The sequence below is a fragment of the Bacillus rossius genome, chromosome 5 (assembly GCF_032445375.1).
Source record: "Bacillus rossius redtenbacheri isolate Brsri chromosome 5, Brsri_v3, whole genome shotgun sequence".
NCBI lineage: Eukaryota > Metazoa > Arthropoda > Insecta > Phasmatodea > Bacillidae > Bacillus > Bacillus rossius.
The window spans coordinates 54,352,630-54,375,552 of NC_086333.1; the positions used below are offsets into that span (position 1 = coordinate 54,352,630).

The window sequence follows — 22,923 nt, forward strand, 5'->3', positions numbered from 1 at the left end:
TATTAATTAATTTTATTTATAAATTTAAAACAATTTTTCCAGATTTTCAAGCATTAAAAATAAGAATTTTTCAATATGGCGGCCATACGATAATTGTAAGGGTACATCATAATTCAAGATGGCGGCCGTGATATCCTAATGGTCGTGGTCATGACCTCCGCGGCTGATGGCGGCTAGCTTTTAGGACTCTTTAAGCTGCTTTTAGGAATTTTCAAGCCGTTGGTATTTTTAAGGACTATAACGAGAATTTTTCTCTCAAAACGGGAATTTTATCCTCGAAATAGAGAAATTTTTTATTTTTCAAATTTTTTTGCTGAATTTTTTCCCAAAAAACTTCCTTGAAATTAAGGCTGATGCTGGCGAATTTTGTGCAAATTTTAAGGGTCAAGTTCAAAGTTCAAGGTAATCCAAAATGGCCGCCGTAACGTCACAAAAGTTTTGGTCGCTTCCTCATCCTGAAGCCTGTCCTAGTAGGAAAATTTTAATACTACTTTCAAGGCAACTTTACTTATTTTTAACTAAGCCATGAAAAATTGTTGAGGATTTTTTTATTGATAGGTTGTAAATTTGACTTCAGATAACTTAACAAACTGGCCATGGGATGTTATAAAACTGATAACACATCCGTGAGCAATACTAAGATAAAGTGAAATTTTTTTGGATTCATTATTTTATAAATGAATACTATGGTTTGAATTACATACGAAACACACTTTAAAAAAATTACTTTGTGTGTAAACGATTTTTAACATAAAGGGATATTTATTTTACATATAAAAATATCAGTACAGAAAACACAAGATTTCCAAATCTCACAATATTTAGAAGGAATTGCTTCACATTAGTATACTACAACCGTTTTATTTATGAGGGATTTAAAATGAAAACGTGACTGTCAAATGTGGGACATATTTTAACATTACCAGAAAGTTCAAAACCATAATTTTAAATTTGTAAGACACTGTCATGTTGAAATTAATTTTATTTACAGTAAATCAGCTACTGCATACTAGAGATAAATGCTTCCATTAAAAACCATTTTAACATTTGCTGAAATTTTAGTCAATCGTAATGTTTTCACTTATTTCCATAGTTTATAATAAATAATTTAAAATTAATGTAATGCCCTGAAAAATAATCCAGAGCGGGTTTGGTCAAAATACTATATTGGTATTGATTCGATAAAATCCTGGGATTAATAAAATACTAGATGACTTTTAAAATGAAAAATGTATCAAAAATGTAATGATACAGTGATTTTAGGCTATGTGTGGAAATCTGAGAGAAAATTTTTATATTTAGGTTTGTTTGTGTTTAAACTGACGTATTACTTTCGGCTTTGACACTGTTGTGGGTAGGCATCGCTTAAAAGTCGGTTTAAGAAATTTATTGGTTTGCAATAATTGCAACTTCATATAATACCCATAACACAAAAGATTGGTTTGATTTTATTCTTTAAAAAAATTTTTTTTTACTTATCAGTTGATAAAAACTTTAAAACTTTTCCTTTATTATGCCCATTATTATACGTTATATTACTTGCACTCTTGGTTTTGGAAGGTCAGTAAGCTTTTTTTTTTTTTTTTTGCATTTTAACAAAATTTGTTATACTTCCATTTAATCTTGCTCGAGTTGAATCAACGTGTGCGTCAGGTTGAAAACGAGGAAAAGTAAAGAAATCCCTGGAGTGCTTACAGGCAGTACGAATATTTTGTGCAGCACCAATGTCGAGAATTGTTTTTTTTTTTTTTTTCCTTCCGGGAAGGGAAAGGCGAGGCGAGGCGAGCGATCATCGGGCGCTGTCCCCGTCAGCGCACTCGCCCGGGCCTCTGATTGGACTCGCGGCGCTCGTCGCGATTTTGGCCTCGTCGACGGACCGCAAAGAGGAGGTGCTCTTCGTGTCCTCCGCCGACGAGTGGACGCTGTCGGAGTCCGCGCCGCCGGGCCGGGCCGGGGAGCCGTCGGCGGCGGAGACGGTCGCGCCCGGGCTGTCCGGCGAACCCTCCCGCCTCGAGTCCGCGACCGGAGACGTCGACCCCTTCCTCCTGGTGTCGACCGCCGGGACACACGTCCGCGTCACGTCCGGGGGCTGCGCCGCCGCCGCCGCAACCTTGACGGGGCCGTCGTGCTCGAAGCCCATGTTCAAGGTCCCTCGCCCCTTGAACGGGACGACGCGGTTGTCGTACGAGCCGCAGTTCTTCTTCCTGGAGTAGCAGGCCATGCACGCGGCGGCGCACAGCGCCAGGCCCAGGATGATGGCCATCCACCTGGTCGTGTAGACCGTGTTGACCACGTTGTTGAGCGTGCGGAGGAGGACCAGATTTTTGTCGTTCACCTCGATCCCCTGAAAAAGCGAAGGAAATTTTTTTTTTCCCCCGCCTTGGATCACCGATGAATCAGAGACCTCCGAAATTCGCTTTACATTTGGAGACAATCTACATTAAATGAACCGTGTCATTGGAGCACAGGTTACTCGGGAAGCCTTCTTTTCACAGACGAGAGAGCCAAAACCCGAAGTTCATGCTTTTTTCCGTATCTTTAATGTAGCTATCCTAACCAAATCAACCGTTCACAATGTTTTAAAGTATTTATAATGTAGCTAACCTAACCTAATTGACCATTAGAATCCTTTTATCAACACCGCCATATTTATTTACAATGAACAAAAAAACAACCGAAGATGCACGATCGGGGGTTTGGCTCTCTCGTCTGTGAAAAGAAGGCTTCCCCAGGTTACTAAACATACCTTGAAGGACTAAAAGCCAATGACAATCATCTCAAACTCAAGTTACCAAATCATATGCAACCAGGAGAGAAATTGGAATATTGCAGTAGTCAATAAACGCATTGCATCGACTTAATTACACATACTTTGTGGACACTAAACTGGCACAAGAAAATAAAAATCCATATCAAGCGGATCTGTAATGATAAATATTGTTTTTTGTATAATATAGACAAATATTCACATAATTAGTTATCTTTTTAAAATTACACTGTAAGAAATTCTTAGCAACATTCATAAACATGTAATTGTGTACAGTTGTATAAGAAATTTTCCAAAGATTTATGGTAGGGTATATTCTCTATGCGCCTGACCATTAAAAGCAAGCAACTGGGGGATGGTTCCTTATAGGCCATGGACGACTTCTTCCCCATTGCCCATGTGTTGTGTTAAAAGTATATGTCCAATGTTATGACCTCAATGCTCTGTAAATTTTTTGTGTACTTTTACAATGAAAGCAGACGATATCACTTGTAAAACTGCAAGACAGAGCTTTGTACCATTTTTAGTTTTACAAATTTGTCCCTACGCAGTTTTACGAGTGATATCATTGGAATATGAGTTTCCAAGGATTTACGTTGTAAAAGTAAAAAAAATTGAAGTAAAACCTCTTATGGAGCGATGAGAGTGCAATTTCAAGACCGAATTTTAATGGAACGTTTTCATTAAACATTGTTGTGAAACGTTTCTAACACGAAAATGACAGAGAACAGGTACTTGGGTAAAGAGGTATAAAGAAAGCACAATGCTATATATGTTTCTGGGCTCGTTTTCATTCTCCTCTTTGTGCAATGATTCGTTCCCCACCTAAAAATATATAGAAGCGAGAGAGATGAACGAAAGGATAAGACAGAGAGTGACTTGATGTAAGCTTTTAGACATACGCCATTGATTAGCAATGACGTATGTCCAAAAGCTTACATCAAGTCATGCACTCCCATTGCACAAATCTTTCAAAGATAAAGACAGAGAGTGTGAGCATGAGCTTGTTTCAGCTGTGAATCCCATTAATTTTATATTTGCTACTAGCGAGCTCGCGTTCCTCCTTGTTCAACCAGCAGCATAGAGAGAACTGTGAGACAGTTTTTGCATTTCCAGCATAGATAGCGCTACCTATTATGAATTTAATATTTCGAACAGATATTTGGCATATTCCAATCTGCAGAATTGTTAGAAGAAACAGTAACACGCGCAGTTTTTTCTTTATGGTTAGAGTATTTCACCAATGAGTAGTATTAATTGAAATTTAATCGTTATTGATTGGTCAATAATTAATTAGAAAACTGTCTTCTTTCTCTCTCTCTCTCTCTCTCTCTCTCTGCCGTTTTACCCTTTATGATATACTTACGAGTCGAGGTTTTGATAGCTAATGAAGTTTTACTTCTATCATGTGTACTGAGTTACACGCGCTATTTTTTTTTTTTTTTTTTTTTTCCAGTTTGTCGACAAAACGTAAATCCAAGCCAAAATAGGATCCTCTATGAAAATGTTACGTAAAACGCGTTTCTCTAGTTGAACCGCATGGACTCGACTCACTTTTCAGATCACCAAGAATCAAACACCCGTACCAACAATCCCGATTTATACTATCCATGTTTTCTCCGAAATCACTCCAGGCAGAAGCGATAAGCAATATCCCTGGCGAGTAACCGTCTCTGAAGTCCTCGCCGCCGACAACATGCCAAACCTGAAACCAAACAGACTCGTCTCCTCACCTCGTCCAGCCACATGGCGGGGAAGAGGCCCTCCGAGACGTTCCTGAACACCGTCACCTCAGGGATGCGCGTGAGGAACATGTTCAGCTGCACCTTCTTGGAGCCGCGCAGGGGCACGCCCGTCCTCTGGAACAGACAATCATAGTCAATCAACGGACATTCAAATGAATAATTAATCTCAAATATACGAAGAGATCTTTGTAATTTCAGATAGCTGATTGATGATGATTGATGATGATCGGGGATGAAAGATGTTGATTGATGATGATTGATGATGATCGGGAATGAAAGATGTTGATTGATGATGATCGGGGAAGAAAGATGTTGATTGATGATGATTGAAGATGAAAGATGTTGACTGATGATGATTGATGATGAGTTCTGTGTTACATTGTTGACAAGGTTAACACAACACTCAAAGTATTTTTGAATGTTTTGTTATTACAATAAGATGATTAATTTCATACAATTTCTTGGATATATGACATTGAAGTTTTGCATTGTTTGTCAATGGAAAATATTCAAGAACGCAAATTAAGAAATAAAAATAAAAACATGAACCCCTAGAGAAAAATTCTATATCAGCTGCTTTCGTTCTGCAAATAGAATGATTCGATATTCAACGTAGCTGCTACTGCAGAGAATTCTGCGGAAAATCGCGTCAAGAAATGTAGTTGAAAACAGTTTGCAAATATTTATCACGCTCAGCATGGTTTTAAAGAATTCACCGTTAAATTTCGTGTCCGAGTTTTGTATTATAAATGTATTTGCTACACGAGAATATATTAAATTCGTTATCGAGGTTAGATGGTACACATCATTAGGGAGTACTGAAAGACATGCTCACATTTTTTTAAATATCGATGGTTTTTTTCTACATCAAATTATTTTACAAATAATACCAGGATTTTACCTCCTCGGTAATTTTCCCGGGGTTCAACCTACGTTGTGTAATTGTGTAAAGTGTGAGGCAGTATTTGGTAGAGATTTCTGGGATGAAATCCCAGGTTAAGATTGAAACTGTGGAAGAGTGTGACGTTGTAATGTTTGATTTACTTCACCTAAATCCGCTGCCCTGTAAGCATGCCAGTATAAAAGAGGAAACGTTAATAAACCTTAAAATAATTCTCTAAAATAAGATCAAATGGTTGTTCTTAGGCTCGTTTGAAACCATGGAACTTCTAAGACGACAGTGACGTCAAAAAATTGCGGTGCCAATGCATAGGACTGTTGCTTACAACTTGATATATACTCTGGAGGGCATAGCGCGGTATCAGTACCAGACTGGTTTTCTTGCCATTTGAACGAGAGTGCACGGCCAATAGGAACACTTTAAGATGGAGACACAAAGACCAAAAGATTTCATCTTGTAGTCAAAACGTTTTATGCCTTAAATGTTTTGTCATTTATTGTTTTCAAAATTGTACTTCATTGAAATATTATATATAATGTAATAATGCCTGAAATTATTAACTGGTTAAGTAATTGGTGTTTAGTATTTAGTAAATTTTTCTAATGACGACATCTGTAGGGTAAATAATCATGTCAACATACACCATGTACCAGCTTTGCAAATCTCTTAATGAATAATCTCTGCTTTAAACTAAATTATGAAAAACTGTTATGAAACAAAAACTATGGAAACTAATATCTCATCGTAAAGAGATGCACATTAAATACACGTATTTTACAGCAACATCCATTTTTTTCTTCAAGCCTCCTGTGTTTTATGTAGAGGTCAGTTTCAAGAAACTAAACGCGTACATGGCATGAGAGGTTGTTGCTCGTAAGTTATGGGTTCGAGCAGAAGATGAACAGTGACGAAAAAATCCCAGAGGCGTTAGTTCTGTTCATGATATAAGCTGTCTTCTTTGATCACCGCTCATGTGACGGAAACCACCCGGAAATAAGAACTATGCATAACGCGTTCATACTTTACCGGTTCTACTTCCAGGAACGTCTCGTGCCTTCGTCTAGCCGGACTCATGCCCACGGCGTATTTCAGGTACTCCGGGTCTGCCATGTACAGGTGAGGGTAGCTCAGTATGACGGAAAACCCTGCGACATAAGACAAAACGAACATAGCGCACGTCTAGCCATTTATGAAGGCAAAAACACACTCTTAATATGGAAAAGTGTAAACAGTTTTCAGTGAAACATGACCAAAAATCCGTTGAAATGCGCTATCGTAATCTGTGAATTCTCTATGATGATTTCAGTGACAGAAGTTCATAATTATTAAGTGAACTCCACTGAAATCAGTGATTCACACTGATTTTCCAATAGGTTTAATTGCGTCATATGTATTGAAGTACACTGATTGGGCTCTCCTCGGAAACTTGTTAAGTTTAAATTTAAATTAATGAATATAACAATCACTGATTAAACTAACTTTTTCACATAAAGTGTGCTTCGTGTGATATATACATACACATGAAGCAATTCCTAGCTTTACTTCACCCCAGCATTAGTGGAAGGATTATGTTCCTTACTTTGGAATAATGCATGCGTTACAAGTTTTGGAAAATACACCGGAGGAAATACTTTAGCTAGTTATTTAGAAGTATGGACAATGCGTCAATTAAAATTAATCACAAATTTTATATTAGCCCTCTTTACATAAAGTAATTTAAAACTAGCCTCTTTTTACCAGCCTTGAAGCAGGAGTTGATTCATGCAACCAAACATTGAATCACACTTAACTTTAGTCAATAACTGGTAACATTTACAAAAGAATCTTGGACTACACGACTAGAACTTTTTATAAGGTAATTATTTTTTAGTAAAGGTACAGTGTCAAAGTAAATAATTTCATAGAAATTTTCTTTAGCTTAAATTCAGTGAAATATAGCATTGAAAAAATGTGTGGAAAATAAAACTAATGCCATATACGAACGCATTCGATAAATGCTCTCTAGGTGAATTGAAAATCTAGTAAACTTCGTTAGAAGCTCGAAAACAAATATAAACGTGTGATTCGTACAATGGGCGAACGGAACCGGCTAATTTTGTAAAAATAAAATAATCATATCAGTTATTATACGTGGTAAAATCAATCTCTTTTACATGACAGGAAATTGTATTATTTCATTATATTATCTCAGACGAGAAAATTTGTGTAATGAGATGGAAAGTTAAAAAAAAATTATGCGAATAAAATTAATTAAACACTATCCTAACATTATTTAATGCTTAAATTAGTAGTAGTCTACAATATGAATAGTAAAAACTTTCATCTGTAATTTCATATACCTATTAAAACTATATAATCCCATATAATACTATTCTGAAAGCCAAAACAATATTTCGAATATTGTGTTTCTTAAATGAATGTTTGTCAATATTTTATTATAGTTACTACTCACATTCAAAGTATTTTGTTTTGATTGTCACCTTTATGGTAGATTTCTTAGAATTACTATATTGTAGCCGTTACCGTGGTGCAACTTTTGGAAAACTTTTATATAGTTTTTCTTTTCATGGCCCATAGACTCTAAAACCATCGTCAACTCAAAAGCTTATATTATACATACATATATCACTATTTTGGGAACACGATAATTATCGCAATTTTCCACAAATCACTTCCAAACTGATACATAAAATCAAGTAGTGGAAAATCTCGGCCGAATTGGGCAATATCCGACCTAAGGGGTAGAAACGGGGAAGATTTTGACGTGACAACGTCTAATAAATCAATGAACGCCGGCTGCACGCATGAAAAAGTGTCCCACTACGGATGTCCCACTACGGATGTGACGTGTTTGCTCATTGTACGCATGCGTGGCATCTCTCTTCCACTCGATTGGAACAACCATCGATTTGACTTTTCAATCATATTTTCGTCGTTTGAATTATTAATATTATGTAATTTAACGATCGTCCACCGATTTTCAGCACAATCGGTACGGTTATTTAAAAGTAATGTTGAATATTCAAATACGTTTTGAACCAACAATGGTGTTTTACAGTTACACATAATAATTCAAATTACAACCGGGATCTTTTGCACAATGTTTTAAAAAATATTGTAACACCTTATAAATAAGTTTGGTGTATTTGGGATGCGTATTTGTTATAAAATCGAGTTATTAAAACGAAATAATATTATTCTCCTACCGTGAACAAAATTTTTATAAAGGTATATTTATAAAATCTGAAACTACCAATTCTCAAAATATGGCCTCGTGGCTGAGCGGTCATATATATAAAAATCGTAAGGTTATCGGTTTGAATCCCGGCCGGTGCGTAATTTTTTTTGAACTTGTAAAAATAAATACGGCGCACGTAACATTTCAAAAGTAATAAATATATTTGAATAATGAATGCAAATAAAAGTAAATTTATTAATTAAATTGTACATTTCATTTCACTCCTTTGTATCCATACAAAATAGTGATAATTCAATAAAAATGATTCAATTTAATTCATAAAAGTATGCAGAGGTAGATTTTATCATACAAAAGATAGAAAAATTAAAAAAAAATTCTTCCTCAAAGAATATAATATTTTTAATGCCTAAATGGTTTGGTTGCAAAAACCTATTCCGGCTCAGTCTCAGGCCGAATATGATATTTCCTTTTCTTCTGGATCAATCATTTCATCAATGTTTTGTTATGACGTTGTCACGTTAAATTATCGTCCGTAAACCGACTTTACAGACAACCAATTTTTGAAAAACCGAAAATCCGCTGTAGTTCCCATCATATGTAAAATATATCTGTTTGTACGTATTATAACTCGTCGGAGTAATGCGATTTTTTTGTCTGAATACGTTTTTGATATGACCAACCATAACTGCAATGGTTTGAAAAAACATGGTTGGAGGACAAAATAATCATAACTCCCTTCGTAGGCACATCATCGAATTCGTACACATTTTGTATTAATCTTATAATATTATTCTAAATCCTTTGTCTGAAAAAAATTGTGATTAGACGAACTATTGCTGAAAGGGATTGAAAAAATGAGTACAATTTAAAAAAAATAATAATTCCCTTAGTCAGTTCACTATCAAATCCGTTCAAATTGTTTGTAATTTTTTTCATTTTTATCCAACACTTTTGTTTAAAACAATTTTTGATAAGACAAACCATTGTTGCAGGGGATTTAAAAAATAAATGGGTAGAATTTAAAAAATCTAATTTACGTACCATGTACACTGTTAAATCCGTTCTGTTTTATTGTAAAACCTTAAATTATTGTCTACAACATTCGCCTGAAATAATTTTTTATACTTCAAGGGATGGAATAAACAGGGACTGAATGACCAAAAATTTTTTATAACTCCCTTAGTAGGCACACTATCAAATAAGTTCTAATTGTTTGTAAACCTTATAAATAGTATCAACATTTTTGACTGAAATAATTTTTGATACAACAAACCATTCCTGCAGGGAGTGGATTAAGAGGGGTTAAAATGCAAAAAATAATTAATAATTCCCTAAGTAACCATGTCATGAATTCCTTTCACAGTTTTTGTAAATATTATAAGTTTTATCTAAAACTTTTATCTGAAACATTTGTTAATAATACAAACCATTACTGCAATGGGTTAATAAAATCTGGTGTTGAAATAAAAAAAAACTTCCCTACCATGTACTCTATCTAATTAATGTTTATTTTTATTAACTTTTTAAATGTTGTTGAAAACTTTCGTCTAAAGTAAATTTTATGTAACAAACCATCATTACTGCAAGGGGTGGAATTATCAAGGGTTGAAAGACAAAAGTCATTACTATTTTAATAAATATACTACCAAATCCATTATAATTTATTGTTAAACTCCTAAACTTTATCTAAAACCTTTGGCTAAAACAATTTTTGATGAAACGAACTAGTACCCGTAAAACAGGGGTTATATTAAAAAAAAAATGTTTCCTTAGAATAAAATTCGACGGGATTTATTTTTGATCATCTTAATTTTACATTAAATCTATTTTTTTAAGTTATACGACCACGTATTAGTGCAAGGGATGAAAAATAATATTTGTTGGTCAAAATTAATTCCATAACTAACTACCTTAGTAGGCATTATATGAAATTCGTTAAGACATTCAATGATGGATGCATTGAGTTAAAAATAATTCAAATATAATTTCTGGTACTTCGAAATCTACCTACGCCTCTAGGCTGTGATGAAAGGGATTTTTTAAATGCAAATATATATCTATTCTGATTGTTTAAACTCTTTAAAAAACACAGCAAGATTGAAAATAATTATATTTCCAAAAGGTTTATAACAAAAAACTTTTGTTACTTTTTCGGAAATGTTCTAGGTAAGAAAATTAAAAATGAAAATTACCTTTGTCTGATATCTGGGAGTGTTCTATAACGGCAACAGAAAATTATATTAAATGGCATAAAACTATCACCATATAGGAAAGGTTTAAAACGTTTGAATTATGTGATAGTTATTTAAATTTGGTATTAGTAACTAGACAAAATATTTCTTAAGTATCATGAGAACGGACTTTAAATCGTAGGTTAATTCACTCTAAGTGATGTGAAGCTTTATGTTATATATGGTAATTACTTTGTTACTTTAATTATGGACCGGTTTAATTTGAATAACAGGCCTTTAGTACAACCTCATCATCGCGAACAGTCTTGGCGTGTGAAACAGGTTTGCAGGTAATAATACAAGTGTGTAACGACCAGGCTCACGGTTAGTTTTTACTGTAAGATGAATTAGCTAGTTGGATGTAATGAGAATATTATACATTATATAACTGCAAAACGTAAGTACCTATTAGTTAAAATTCGTTTCCATATTCTAAGACTCCCGAAGCAATTAGAGAGACGTTATAAGCTGGAAGCCTTTGACAGTGTTTCTGTGTGAGGAATTCTAGATGCCAAACGGGTGGATCGAATACAAAACTGTTTTTTGTTTTTAAATTGAAGGCTGGTTTAATCGGGATTATTTTTTTTTTTTTTAGCACGGAAGTAGAAAGAATAATATCTCCATGTTTCTTAACACACACGCGCACAGTAAAAAATTATAGTTATAACTCCACGGTGTAAGACTCAATAGAAATATAAAGGGGTACGATATGAAAAAAAAATTATGAGTGAATTTTTACGATGCGCGCGCAACATGCAACAAAATTTTCACAGGATGAAAAAAAAATAGTTCATACAAATAAAGCTACATACAAATAAAAATTATATATGTGCTTTTAAATCTTATACTTAAGTAATTGATACTGAATAACGATCCTTAAAAACATTTAATTATAGTAAACATTAGCGAGAGAAATGGTGTTTATAAATTTTTTAAATGTATTTATATAGGTGAGGTATAAATGTTTAGGCGCGTTATGTAAAAAATGACGAGAATATTTTTTACGACACGCGCGCAGCATGCAAAAAAAAAGATGAAAAGAGGCTATATACAAATAAAAATTATATATGTGGTTTTAAATCACTTACTTCAGTGACTGACACTGAATACTGGTCCATATAATTAAAACTATTTATTTATTGTGAATGTGAATAATAATAAAAAAATCTGTTCGTATTTTATTTTCAGGTGTATTTTCAAGTGTATTTATAGCCTAGTGAGGTTATGTTCCCGTATTATTAACATTATTATTTTATAAATAATTGAAATTAGTAAATCAGTATAAACCTACAGCATATTTATTGATTTTCACTGTTGTTTAAAATTTACCTGGATTATTTTACTGGATGTAATAATTAATTGTTTGCACAAGTTTGTGTTAATTTTGAACACCGAGTGTGAAAACGTCTAATAAATCGATGAACGCCGGCTGCACGCACAAAAAAGTGTCCCGTTACGCACATTGTTCCGTTACGCTGTGTTCCGTTACGCTAATAAATTGACTAAAAAATTATAGTGATTCTTATAATTGATGATAGATATTTGATTACAGTTTAGTATTTATATGAAAACTTGTTCATAATTATATTTAAACTTTATAGCTAAACGCCAGTTTTTAAAACTAATTACAAGTCATCTACACGTGAACTGTTTCGTTGACTGTTTATAAAGTGAAGTGAAAAGTTATTTTGGTTTTCATTGCTTATTACAACAACAATTTCGGCAATAAAGGTTAATTATTCTTGAATTTTAAAAATTTTGTTACTAGTATAATTTCAAGTATTTATTCTTTTATTATTAAAATAAAAATGATTCAATTTTATTCATAAAATTATGAAATCATTTCATCAATGTTAAGTTATGACGTTGTCACGTTAAACTATCGTCCGTAAACCGTCTTTACAGACAAACAATTTTTTTTTGTTGTTAACGGAACACTCGCGTGGTGCGTGCGATCCACGCACCGGTGCGAACCACGCACCGATGCACGGCGACAGGTCCAGCACGCCGCCCTTGAGGCAGGTCCTGCGGCCGGGACGCCCGGCGCAGTAGCACTTGTTGTCGGGGTTCTCCCCCGGGTCCTGCAGGAGCGCCGGGTCGTTCACGTAGCGCAGCACCGGCAGCCCCCGGTACCGGGTCTTCTGCTCGTACTTCAAGGTCACGGTCCTGGAGGGAAGGAAGGGGAACTGTCTTTCAGCGCACGCCAGAGATGCGTGCAACCTCATCTTCTAACCTTGGCGACGGGCAAATTCACCAAAACATGGACACAGTAATTTTTTACGTAGAAGCGAGAATTTAGTTTTCAAACCACATTTCTTGACGCGAACCACGCGCAGTTTCTTCACCCGCCGCTAGAATTCGCTGCTGGAGCAGCTGCGTCGACTATTGAGTCATTTTATTAGCAGACCGAAATTTTAATCTATGCGATGGAACGACTCCGGTAAAAGTGAAAAATACTTAAAAAAAAAAAAATCTAAACCGAGGCTTTTGACCTGATTTTCAACGAGGAATTTTATTAAAAATGCTGCCTACTTTGTTAAAATTCACTACACAGTTGATTCCAGAAAGTTTCCCTTCGCCTTTACGAATTTTGGTTTCCGTTCCATGTGACCTCATCCCATTCACGAAACTAATCCTACCGAATGCTGTATACCGAGAGCAAAAATAACAATGAAGTTGAAATTTTTTTTTTTCATATTTATCACGCTTGGCATTATTTTAAAGAACGCCACATTATATTTCGTGTCCGATTTTCGTATTTTACGTGTATCTGAAATATGAGAACACATAATTTGCTCGTTACCTAGGTTAGATGTTAACACATAACTGGCGAGTACTAAATGACTCGTTCACATTCTTTAAAATAAAAAAAATTGTTAAAAAATTTAATATTTTATCAATGAGACACATCCCCCTTTTTTAGAATTACAATTTATTGAGAAGTTGACAGTCAATTTATCATTTGACATTTCTTTGACTATGGAAGATTTGTGACCAAGAAAATCTAACCCGGGACTCGAACCCTGGATACTTCGCACCGAGATCCATCGTGCATTGAAAATCGGCTTTCAACTGTCCTGACACCTACTAATGATTTCAGAGAAGGAAAAAAAAAACAGAGGTGTGGTCCCACTACACTGCAGTTTAGCGAGTAGACAGGAAGCTTCGCGTAGTACTTAGTGGAAATTCGCGGATTCATTCCCCGATAGGATTAAATTCCAATGCGAGTACCGCTAAGCTATCGGCACACGGTTGATTTAGGAAGGGTGGGAGAGGACACTTGGCAAATGAGAAACCCTCGGTCAAACAAGTACCCAACTACAGGCTACCCAGTTAAGACGTCAGTCTCTCCAGTCAACAGCCATTGAACAGGCGACATATACCCGAGTATGAAGAGGGCTGAGGAGATAATTGAGAAAGATAGTTTTTTCTCTGTCCATAAAATGTTAAAATACTTTACCTTAAATCTACAAAGAATGCTGGTAACAAATTATCCAGAAATCTTCGTAAATTTAAGGACATTGAGTTTAATTACTTTGAACATTAATTCAAAATAACATTTATGTTACATTAAAAAATATTCAGAAACTGGTTAAGTCTACAGAAAAAACACCATTCTTTTTTACACATGTGTGTTTACCTTGGTTTAGAACGAAACATACATCTCGGAAGTCAAAATACGGTGTAGTTTCTACGAAGATTCAGTTATTATAAATTACGAAGAACTCTTGGTTTATTTAAATTAAATTTTTTGTTGAAAATTCAATGAATTTACTGTAATTTCTAACAGTTTAGTGATTCCAAACACAATCCTCGACAGCACACTGCATTCAGTTGTAAATAAAACAGAATTGTTCATGTAAAATTACAGATGATTGTAAATTCGTACATTTACATGGGGAAAAAAAATCTGTATTACTGCAAAATAATGTTCGTGGTAGTACTGGGTTCAGATTTTCACCTGGTCATTTATGCTTTTGGTTGTTCCAGTACCGCCAATAGTTTAAAGTTATTTGTAAACCGTTCCCTGAATATTTTTCCAGCATTAACTGCACACGTTAATAATCTTGATAAACATCGGATTAATGATTATTTGATTATCTTTCCAATGGTTCAAAAATTTATGCTTGAATTAATCATTATTTAAAATCTGTAATTATGCGCCAATTTTCTTATGAATAAATCAGTATTATCTCTAAAAAAGAAGTAATTTATATATGCAAAAATAACCATAGCCGTGTGTTGTACAAAGTTACAAATATATTTAGCAGTTTGGCTTCTGGGTTGTAGCCGTGTCCTTGACAAAAATTCACCGACGTTTCGGTCTACATTGCAGTCGCCATCATCAGGGAGCAGTTACCTACTGTTACCTCAGTAGGTAACTGCTCCCTGATGATGGCGACTGCAATGTAGATCGAAACGTCGGTGAATTATTTGTCAAGGACACGGCTACAACCCAGAAGCCAAGCTACATGAGACAATGGCCGTGAAAGCCTACGAACATTATTACTAGGGACTGGAAAAATTAGCGGATTCAATGACCTCTAGGATAGCCTCCATTATCCTCTGCATTTCTCAAGTAAACACGCGTGTTCATTGGGTACTAAATTGTGAGGCGTCTCCACTGGGTAGCTTGTGATTCGACGCTTCTTTGGTCGATAGTCTCTCATTGGCCCAGAGAGCTCCAGTTAAACTGCGAGCCAACAGCAGAACCAGCAGAATTGTACACGTTTGAATTTCAACCTATCACTAGGGACAGGAAAAATTCGCGGGTTAAATGACCTCTAGGATGAACTCTATAGTTCTACGTAAACTCGGTCAAATGCCACCCTCTCATTGGCTGCTGTCTTGCGAAGGTGTCCCAATGTAGCGGCCTGTGATTCGATACAGCTTCGGTTGAGCGTTTCTCACTGGCCCAGAGTCATCCAGGTGAGTTGTGAGCCAATAGCAGAGGCAGCACTGAGGTATAACTATATGAATTTTATGCTGTCGTGAAATGAATCCGCGAATTTTTCCGGTCTCTAATTATTACAAATATCTTTCTGGCGGTAATCATAACAAATAACGTTAAAAGCAATAACTAATGTTAATGGCCAGCTGCCGACTTCAAATTCTTTACTGCACGCCCCTTTATCCTGATTGGTCGTTCAAGAGAGCTGGAAACTCTTCAGTGCTATTGGACATGAGAAACCACCACTAAGGTGTGGCGACTAGTTCAACAGTCTCATAGTTAGAGACCCGGAAAATTCGCGGGTTCATTTCGTGTTATGCTAAAATTCAAATAATTATACATTAGTGCTGCTTCTGTCATTGATTCACTGTTAATCTGGAGGACTGAGGGTCAATTAGAGACCCTCACTCATAGAAGTGTCGTATCACAGGCCACCCAGTCGAGACGACTCACAAGTCAGCAGCCAATGAACAGTTGGCATTTTCCCGAGTGTGTAGAGGATATTGGAGTATATCCTGGAGGTCATTGAACCCGCGAATTTTCCAGGTCTCTACTCATAGTTAGGGACACCTGTATTTCGCGATTTTTTTTCGTGTCAAGGTATTTCACAAAATACTGTAGCTTTTCTCCTGTGGTTATTGGCTGAGGTCGGTGAGAGGTGTCGTCCCGCTTTTGACAGGGCCAATGAGAATGTGGTCACCGTACTGCTGCACCTTCACAATTTGCTATGACTCTTAGAAAAAGCTACAGTGTTTTGTGAAATACCTTGACATGAAAAAAAATCGCGAAATACAGGTGTCCCTACTCATAGTTTATACCGATCCGGTATTACGAGCTACATGTTGGCAAGAGAGCGGAGCACAGACGGCACTACCTGCAGATGTCGGGCGAGAAGGCGAGCAGCGGGTCGCCCGGGCTGCGCAGCGGCGGGAAGAAGAGGCCGTCAGTGCCGCCGAAGCGGTCGCAGCGCGGGTCCCCCCACGCCGCCGTGCTGTTCTCGCCGTCGTAGGCGACCACCTCGGCCAGGCGGCGCGCGTCCGCCAGCCCGCGGTCCACCGTGAACCGTCCCGTCGAAGTGCCGTTCTTCTGCGGGCCGCGAGAGAAACACAGCGTCGCGTGACCGACCGACAACTGAGAGGTCCGGTGCAGGCACACTGACGCACGCGCCGCCACTGCGCTGCGCTTTCGGGTGGAGCGGACGCACGTTGGCCGAAGCGGAGAACGACCATCCCGATACTGATCTGTTTATTGGCGAAACAAGAGACCAGCCATTTGGGACATGGATGGTCCCTATCACAGAAGTAGGGTATTGAAGTAACGAAAAGTTGCTGGGGGTGTTTTGTGATTCTGAAGATGATTTGAAGGGGGGGAGAGAGAAAAAAAAACTCTCATCTTTGCCTCTGCCATCGTCTTTCACAGGGGCGCAACAACTAAATTTCCAAAGGGGGAGGGGCAATATACCTTTTTATAAAGAATCATCGATCCCCCCTATTGAAGCGGGGGGTCCAGGGGTCCTCCCCCGGGAAATTTTGTATTTCAAGGTGGAAAATGGTGCTATTTAAGCAGTTTTATTATCTAAAAATTTATTACATAGCACTTTCTTTACCCCCGTTTGCCCCCACTTCAAGGTTTCAAAGGAGGGGGGGGGGGGGCAAAATACCCTTGCCCCCCCCCCATGTTTTTGCGCTCCTGCATCTGGCCAAGCGCGCGCACAAACGCGCGTTGTCAGATTTTTTTTTTAGAACGCGCGTTGTGCGGGCATCAAAACGTCAAATGTACACTATCTTCCAAGGGTGATGCACAGTCTCTGCGTAATCTATCTACAAAAACTCAGGCAATTAGAGCTCAGGACAGGAATAAACGACTGAAACAGTTCACACTGGGATTTAAATTCGTTTTTTTTTTCTTTTTCAAATCTCACTCACTTATTTCCTCCCACTTCTTTATTCATCGCATCACCCTCAGCAACACGTGGGTTCAAGTCCCTACCGCGATACCGACAAAGAAATCAAATTTTAGCAACACTTTAGAAGTAACTCAGTATCATCTTTTTCACATACATCCACACATAAACTCTGTTTCACAACAAGAGGTAGTGGGCGGCATTCCGCGGCCTGGAACTCTTCGCGGGCCCTTGGTTCGATGCTCAGTTCTGGCACAAGGGCCACGAGGCCCGCGATAGCTATGATGACAATACAGTTTGCAGCACCCAGTGTCCCAGTGTTGTCTGATCGAGCAAACAGTCTGAGCGGCTACGCGCTTCGAGACACACGTGACGCCATTGTGCTGTGCATTCGATCGCGCGCTTTCGGGTAGAGCGGACGCATTCCGATACTGATCTATTTATTGATGGAATACAAAAGAGACCAGCCATTTTGGACATGGATGGTTATTATTACAGAAGTAGGGCATTGAAGCCAAGAAATTGGGAGGAAATGGTTGGAGTGTTTTGTGATTCTGAAGAAATTTTGAAGGAAGGAGGGGGGGGGGCCACTCTTTGCCTCTGCCGTCGTCTTTTATAGCGACGATAGACAACCAATCACTTCCACGTCCATATCCAGACTGGGACAGTGCGAACGCCGAGCTAAACGCACGTGGTGTGTGCACTGCTATCGCCAAACGCCCTATTTGTACCAGGCCCAGGTGTGGATGAAAGCGCACACCTGATAACGCGCGCTATTCCTCAATGCCGTGTCGAGGCACCTAGTGTCCAGTAGGACTATTCAGGTTAAAGGGACCCCCCACACTCGATCAGTACAGCTCTCAGCTTGGACTGCTCAGTTTGAACTGACAGTTTGGACTGAACTCTAGCCTTCCTCAAACACGATCAGTCTTCGGGTTGCTGTCGCTATTGGATGTATCGTTTCATCGTAGAATATGGAAGAAACCTTGGATGTTGCGATTACAGTTGAAATTTTAGTTAGAAAATGAGGTAAAAACTAAATAGCAAAGCTACCAAAGAGTATAAACAAAGATGTCTGCTGATGGACTGATTGTCTGGACTGACAGTTTTGGACTGGCAAGACTCTGTTCCCACACACGGCAGTTCGTACCGAGGGCTCTCGAACCCACAGTATGATTTGATGGGAAGCCATCAGTTCGTCAAATTACTTACTCACACACGGCAGTTCCGCCTGATAGAGTGTGTGTGAGGCCTTATTGCGCTATTTCGTGAAGGACAGACCTGCTACCATGGAGGCGGCTGGTCATACTGACGTTGATTTAACGCTAGACCGGTCGCTTCAACGCGAGCAATGTGTCCGCCTTCAAAGGCGTGCTCTGAAGCGCGTTGCAAAGCTCCACGTGTGGCAGGCCTGAATCTGGTCCACTCACGAGTCTCCACATACTTGTCAGTCTGAGCTGCGGTTTCTTAAGAGGATCGGAAACAGACGGTGACCACAATCGCCTCATTACTTGGTTAAGTGCGTAAAGTCATCCCCCCCGCCACACTTTCCAGTTAATCGTTGCGTCATGTTGGTTAGACGCCTTCAAAACGTTGGCTGAAATGTAGTGTTTACATTGTAGTCACAGCTTCAAATGACTTTTTTTTAAATGAAAGTGACTGTTTTGTTAACGTTCAATCTTGTTAATCATCGTCATAAGTTATCAAAACACCATTTACGCAAAGTTTTAAGCTGAAAAATATGGTGATGGCGAGATTAAAAATAAACTACGTCCCAGCACGCTGTCTCCTGCCAAATGCTAACTCCATGATTGGAAAGGTCGCATCCTGCATGAATGACAAGAATATAAAAAAAAAAAAGAATCTGAAGGACAAGATAGAATTTCGATGGGGTTTTTTCGGCTCGATATTTTCACCACGGAAATCTGAATGTACAAAAATAGTCAATACAGAATATGGATTAAAAAATTGCAATCTGTTTTGATAAAATAAAGGGCTTGAAACAAAAAGAAAACAAATATGAAAACAATTTGGGCCGTAAAATATTAAAATCAAATAAGAAAAACCTCTATAGTAACAAAGTCTTAGAACATAAAATACATTAGAGTTTTTAGTTGATATTAACTTATTAAAACATTATATTATGCGAATGTGAAATAAACTCATTGAAATCCTCATTTCGTTTTTTCCATGGCTTCTCCAAAAATCACTCCAGGCAAATGCTGGAAATGATAATTCGCGGTGGGCCATGGTAAGAGATAACGATTTCTCTATGAAAATGTTTTGCGTCAAGATGGCATACCAAACACAGAAAATTCTTCGTGTTAATTATTCAGTTCGAAAAAAAATAACATTTTTTTTACAGGACGTTGCAATTTTTCCGAAAGTCACAATTTATTTTCCCACAGCGTTACAGCTGCATTTTTCATTGACCAATTCAAAGACCATGACGGTTTTACTTTTTAATTTTTACCGGAAAGAGTCAGTAAAGAGATTAATGCTGAGGACGTAAAGAAAGCGTACTTAAACATAACCAACAGTCAAATTTTCCAGCCAAATAGTTCCTTAATATCCTTGGCATGTGTAGTGTGTTACTGTCTATAATGACCTCGTAGTTAGGCCCAAATTAAATCAAAAATAATATATAAGGCGAAGGGTGAAAAACACTCGATGATATTAGTAACGACTGTTAACTAAATTGCAGCCCACACCGTAAAGTCGATGGATGCTGGACTCTTTAATGAGTGTTCACAAAGTCGCTCACAGGCGGCTACCCCCTTTCTTTTCCACAGTAGGGAAAACAAGGAGCAGGGAAGTTTAGTGAGAAAATATGCAAATAATCCTCACACCTACAAAAAATTTCTGCACTTTTACAAAATATTCCTTTGGAAACCGTACACTGAATACCTTAAAAAAACCTAAATAAAGTCCGATGATTGAATATTCGATTATCTTATTCAAGGTTTTAAAAAAATCCTTTAATAAAACATAAATTAAATTTTTTGGTAAGATTTAAGTTCCCAGTATATTTTCGAAAAAAGTATTACAAGTATGTAAAAATAACCATAACCATGTGTACGAACTATCTCATGGCAACTGGTTTCCGAAGGAATCTTTAGTAATTGGACATAAAAAAAATTTTCTGGGCAATTAATTTAGAGACTTCCACGGGACTTGAGAGTTTCCCGTCCGCGCGGTCAGTCGGGTGAGCGAGGCACTCTCGTATCCGTAGACGGATAACTTAGTCGGTCAGCGAGGCACTCCCGTATTCGTAGAAGGAGAACTTAGTCGGTGAGCGAGGCAGGGGTGCTGTCACAACTTAGAAACACACAACTTAGAGACACATAACTTAGAAACACACAAGATATAATCTTCTAAGTTATGCCTGTTCTAAGTTGCGTGTTTCTAAGTTATGAAGTTTCTAAGTTGTGTGGTTCTGCGTTGCGTGCTTCTAAGTTACGTGTTTCTGAGTTATGACATTTCTAAGTTGTGATAGTTCTAAGTTATGACTTTATACGTAATGACGTTTCTAAGTTGTGTGGTTTGCGTTGCGTGTTTCTAAGTTACGCGTTTCTAAGTTATGACAGTTCTAAGTTGTGATGGTTCTAAGTTATGACTTTCTAATTTATGACGTTTCTAAGTTGTGTGTTTCTACGTAGTGTGTTTCTAAGTTATGATCGTTCTAACTTATGACAGTTCTAAGTTACGTGGATTTATTCGAATTTTCTAAGTTATAACTGTTCTAAGTTGCGTGTTCCTAAGTTATGTCAGTTCTAAGTTGTGATAGTTCTAAGTTATGACTTTATACGTTATGACATTTCTAAGTTGTGTGGTTCTGCGTTGCGTGTTTCTAAGTTACGCGTTTCTAAGTTATGACAGTTCTAAGTTGTGATGGTTCTAAGTTATGACTTTCTAATTTATGACGTTTCTTAGTTATGTGTTTCTAAGTTATGATCGTTCTAAGTTATGATGGTTCTAAGTTACGTGGATTTTTTCGATGTTTCTAAGTAATGACTGATCTAAGTTATGTGTGGTTCCCAGCGAGGCACTCACGTATCCGTAGAAGGAGAACTTAGTCGGTGAGTGAGGCACTCACGTATCCGTAGAAGGAGAACTTGTAGACGTCGTCGCTCGTCCTCTGCACGTTCTCGGGCAGCTGGCCGTCCAGCTGCTCGCACACCATGCCCGCCGTGTCGGACGTGTTGGAGGAGCAGTCGACGACGGGGAGGCCGTCGAACAGCACCTCCGCCACGCTGCCCGTCAGGAACACGGACCCCGAGCTCGGGAAGATCTCCGCCAGGACGGGGTCCATCAGCTTCAGCGCGAACGGGAACAGCCGCTTCACCTTCAAGGCCGTGCCCTGCGGCGGACAAACGACCCTCCCTCTGTATCCTGTACCCGGGCAAAGGCAGAAGACACGAGCCGAGCTCGTCAGTGGAACGGGAACAGAAAAACAGGAAATATCGCAAGTGTTCATTCTTCTCATCTACTAAAGTACGCAGATTGGGACAAAAACTTTGAGTTGATCAATGTATTCGGACCAGGGAGATTCGGACCATCACCCACACCATCCGAGCGTGACGTCAGAAGGTTACGTGGGCCAATCAATGATCAGTTTAGGACATTTTATTTGTAGACGGGCCTTTATATGACTCATTAAATTCAATTTTTGTCGCTCTGATTTTTATTAACTTTTCTCAGTGTTGCCATACGTAGTTAATTACGTAGTTCAACAATTGTGTAAAACATCAACTTTAAAATGTATTCAAACATAAATTTAAAACATTTAATGGAAGCAGCTGAACAAATAAACAAACTACAAAACCTTTGAAGATAGTAAAGGTTGCCGGTAATACCTTGCTAACATTTAGTAAGCTACATTTATTTCGTCCATCCAGCAAAAGTGAAAGCTTGTAAAGCTTTTTGTTGGACGGAAGGATGGAATTTTTTTTTCTGGCAATCTGATTGGCTTAGGTCACGTGATTGCCAGTCGGACGGGAATCAAGTCCATCCTAACAAAATCTTGTACAAATGCAGTTTTTTGGACATGCGCCATTGCTGTTTTGCACTGTTTGTCATGGAAAATTTTCGAAGATAAAATAAATATATAAAAATATGAAGATATATCTTGTATTCACTTTTCTGTGAATTTTTTATCTTCATATTTTCATATCTTATTTTTCGGAATTTTTCCATGATGAACACTGCAAAACTGCAATGGCGTAT

At 37.7% G+C, this 22,923-nt stretch overlaps 1 protein-coding gene across 1 annotated transcript in view; it reads right to left on the reverse strand.

Annotated features, from left to right (window-relative positions):
* Nucleotides 1–358: 358 nt before the first annotated feature.
* Nucleotides 359–22,923, reverse strand: part of LOC134531813 (sensory neuron membrane protein 1-like) — a 118,246-nt gene continuing 95,681 nt past the window's right edge. Inside the window, exons 4-9 of the mRNA XM_063367762.1 lie at nucleotides 21,794–22,057; nucleotides 16,669–16,880; nucleotides 12,825–13,009; nucleotides 6,440–6,558; nucleotides 4,501–4,626; nucleotides 359–2,344 (exon numbers count right to left, since the gene is read on the reverse strand). Coding sequence (XP_063223832.1) covers nucleotides 1,790–2,344; nucleotides 4,501–4,626; nucleotides 6,440–6,558; nucleotides 12,825–13,009; nucleotides 16,669–16,880; nucleotides 21,794–22,057 — 1,461 coding nt within the window. The 3' untranslated portion in view covers nucleotides 359–1,789. The remainder of the gene's footprint in view (nucleotides 2,345–4,500; nucleotides 4,627–6,439; nucleotides 6,559–12,824; nucleotides 13,010–16,668; nucleotides 16,881–21,793; nucleotides 22,058–22,923) is intronic.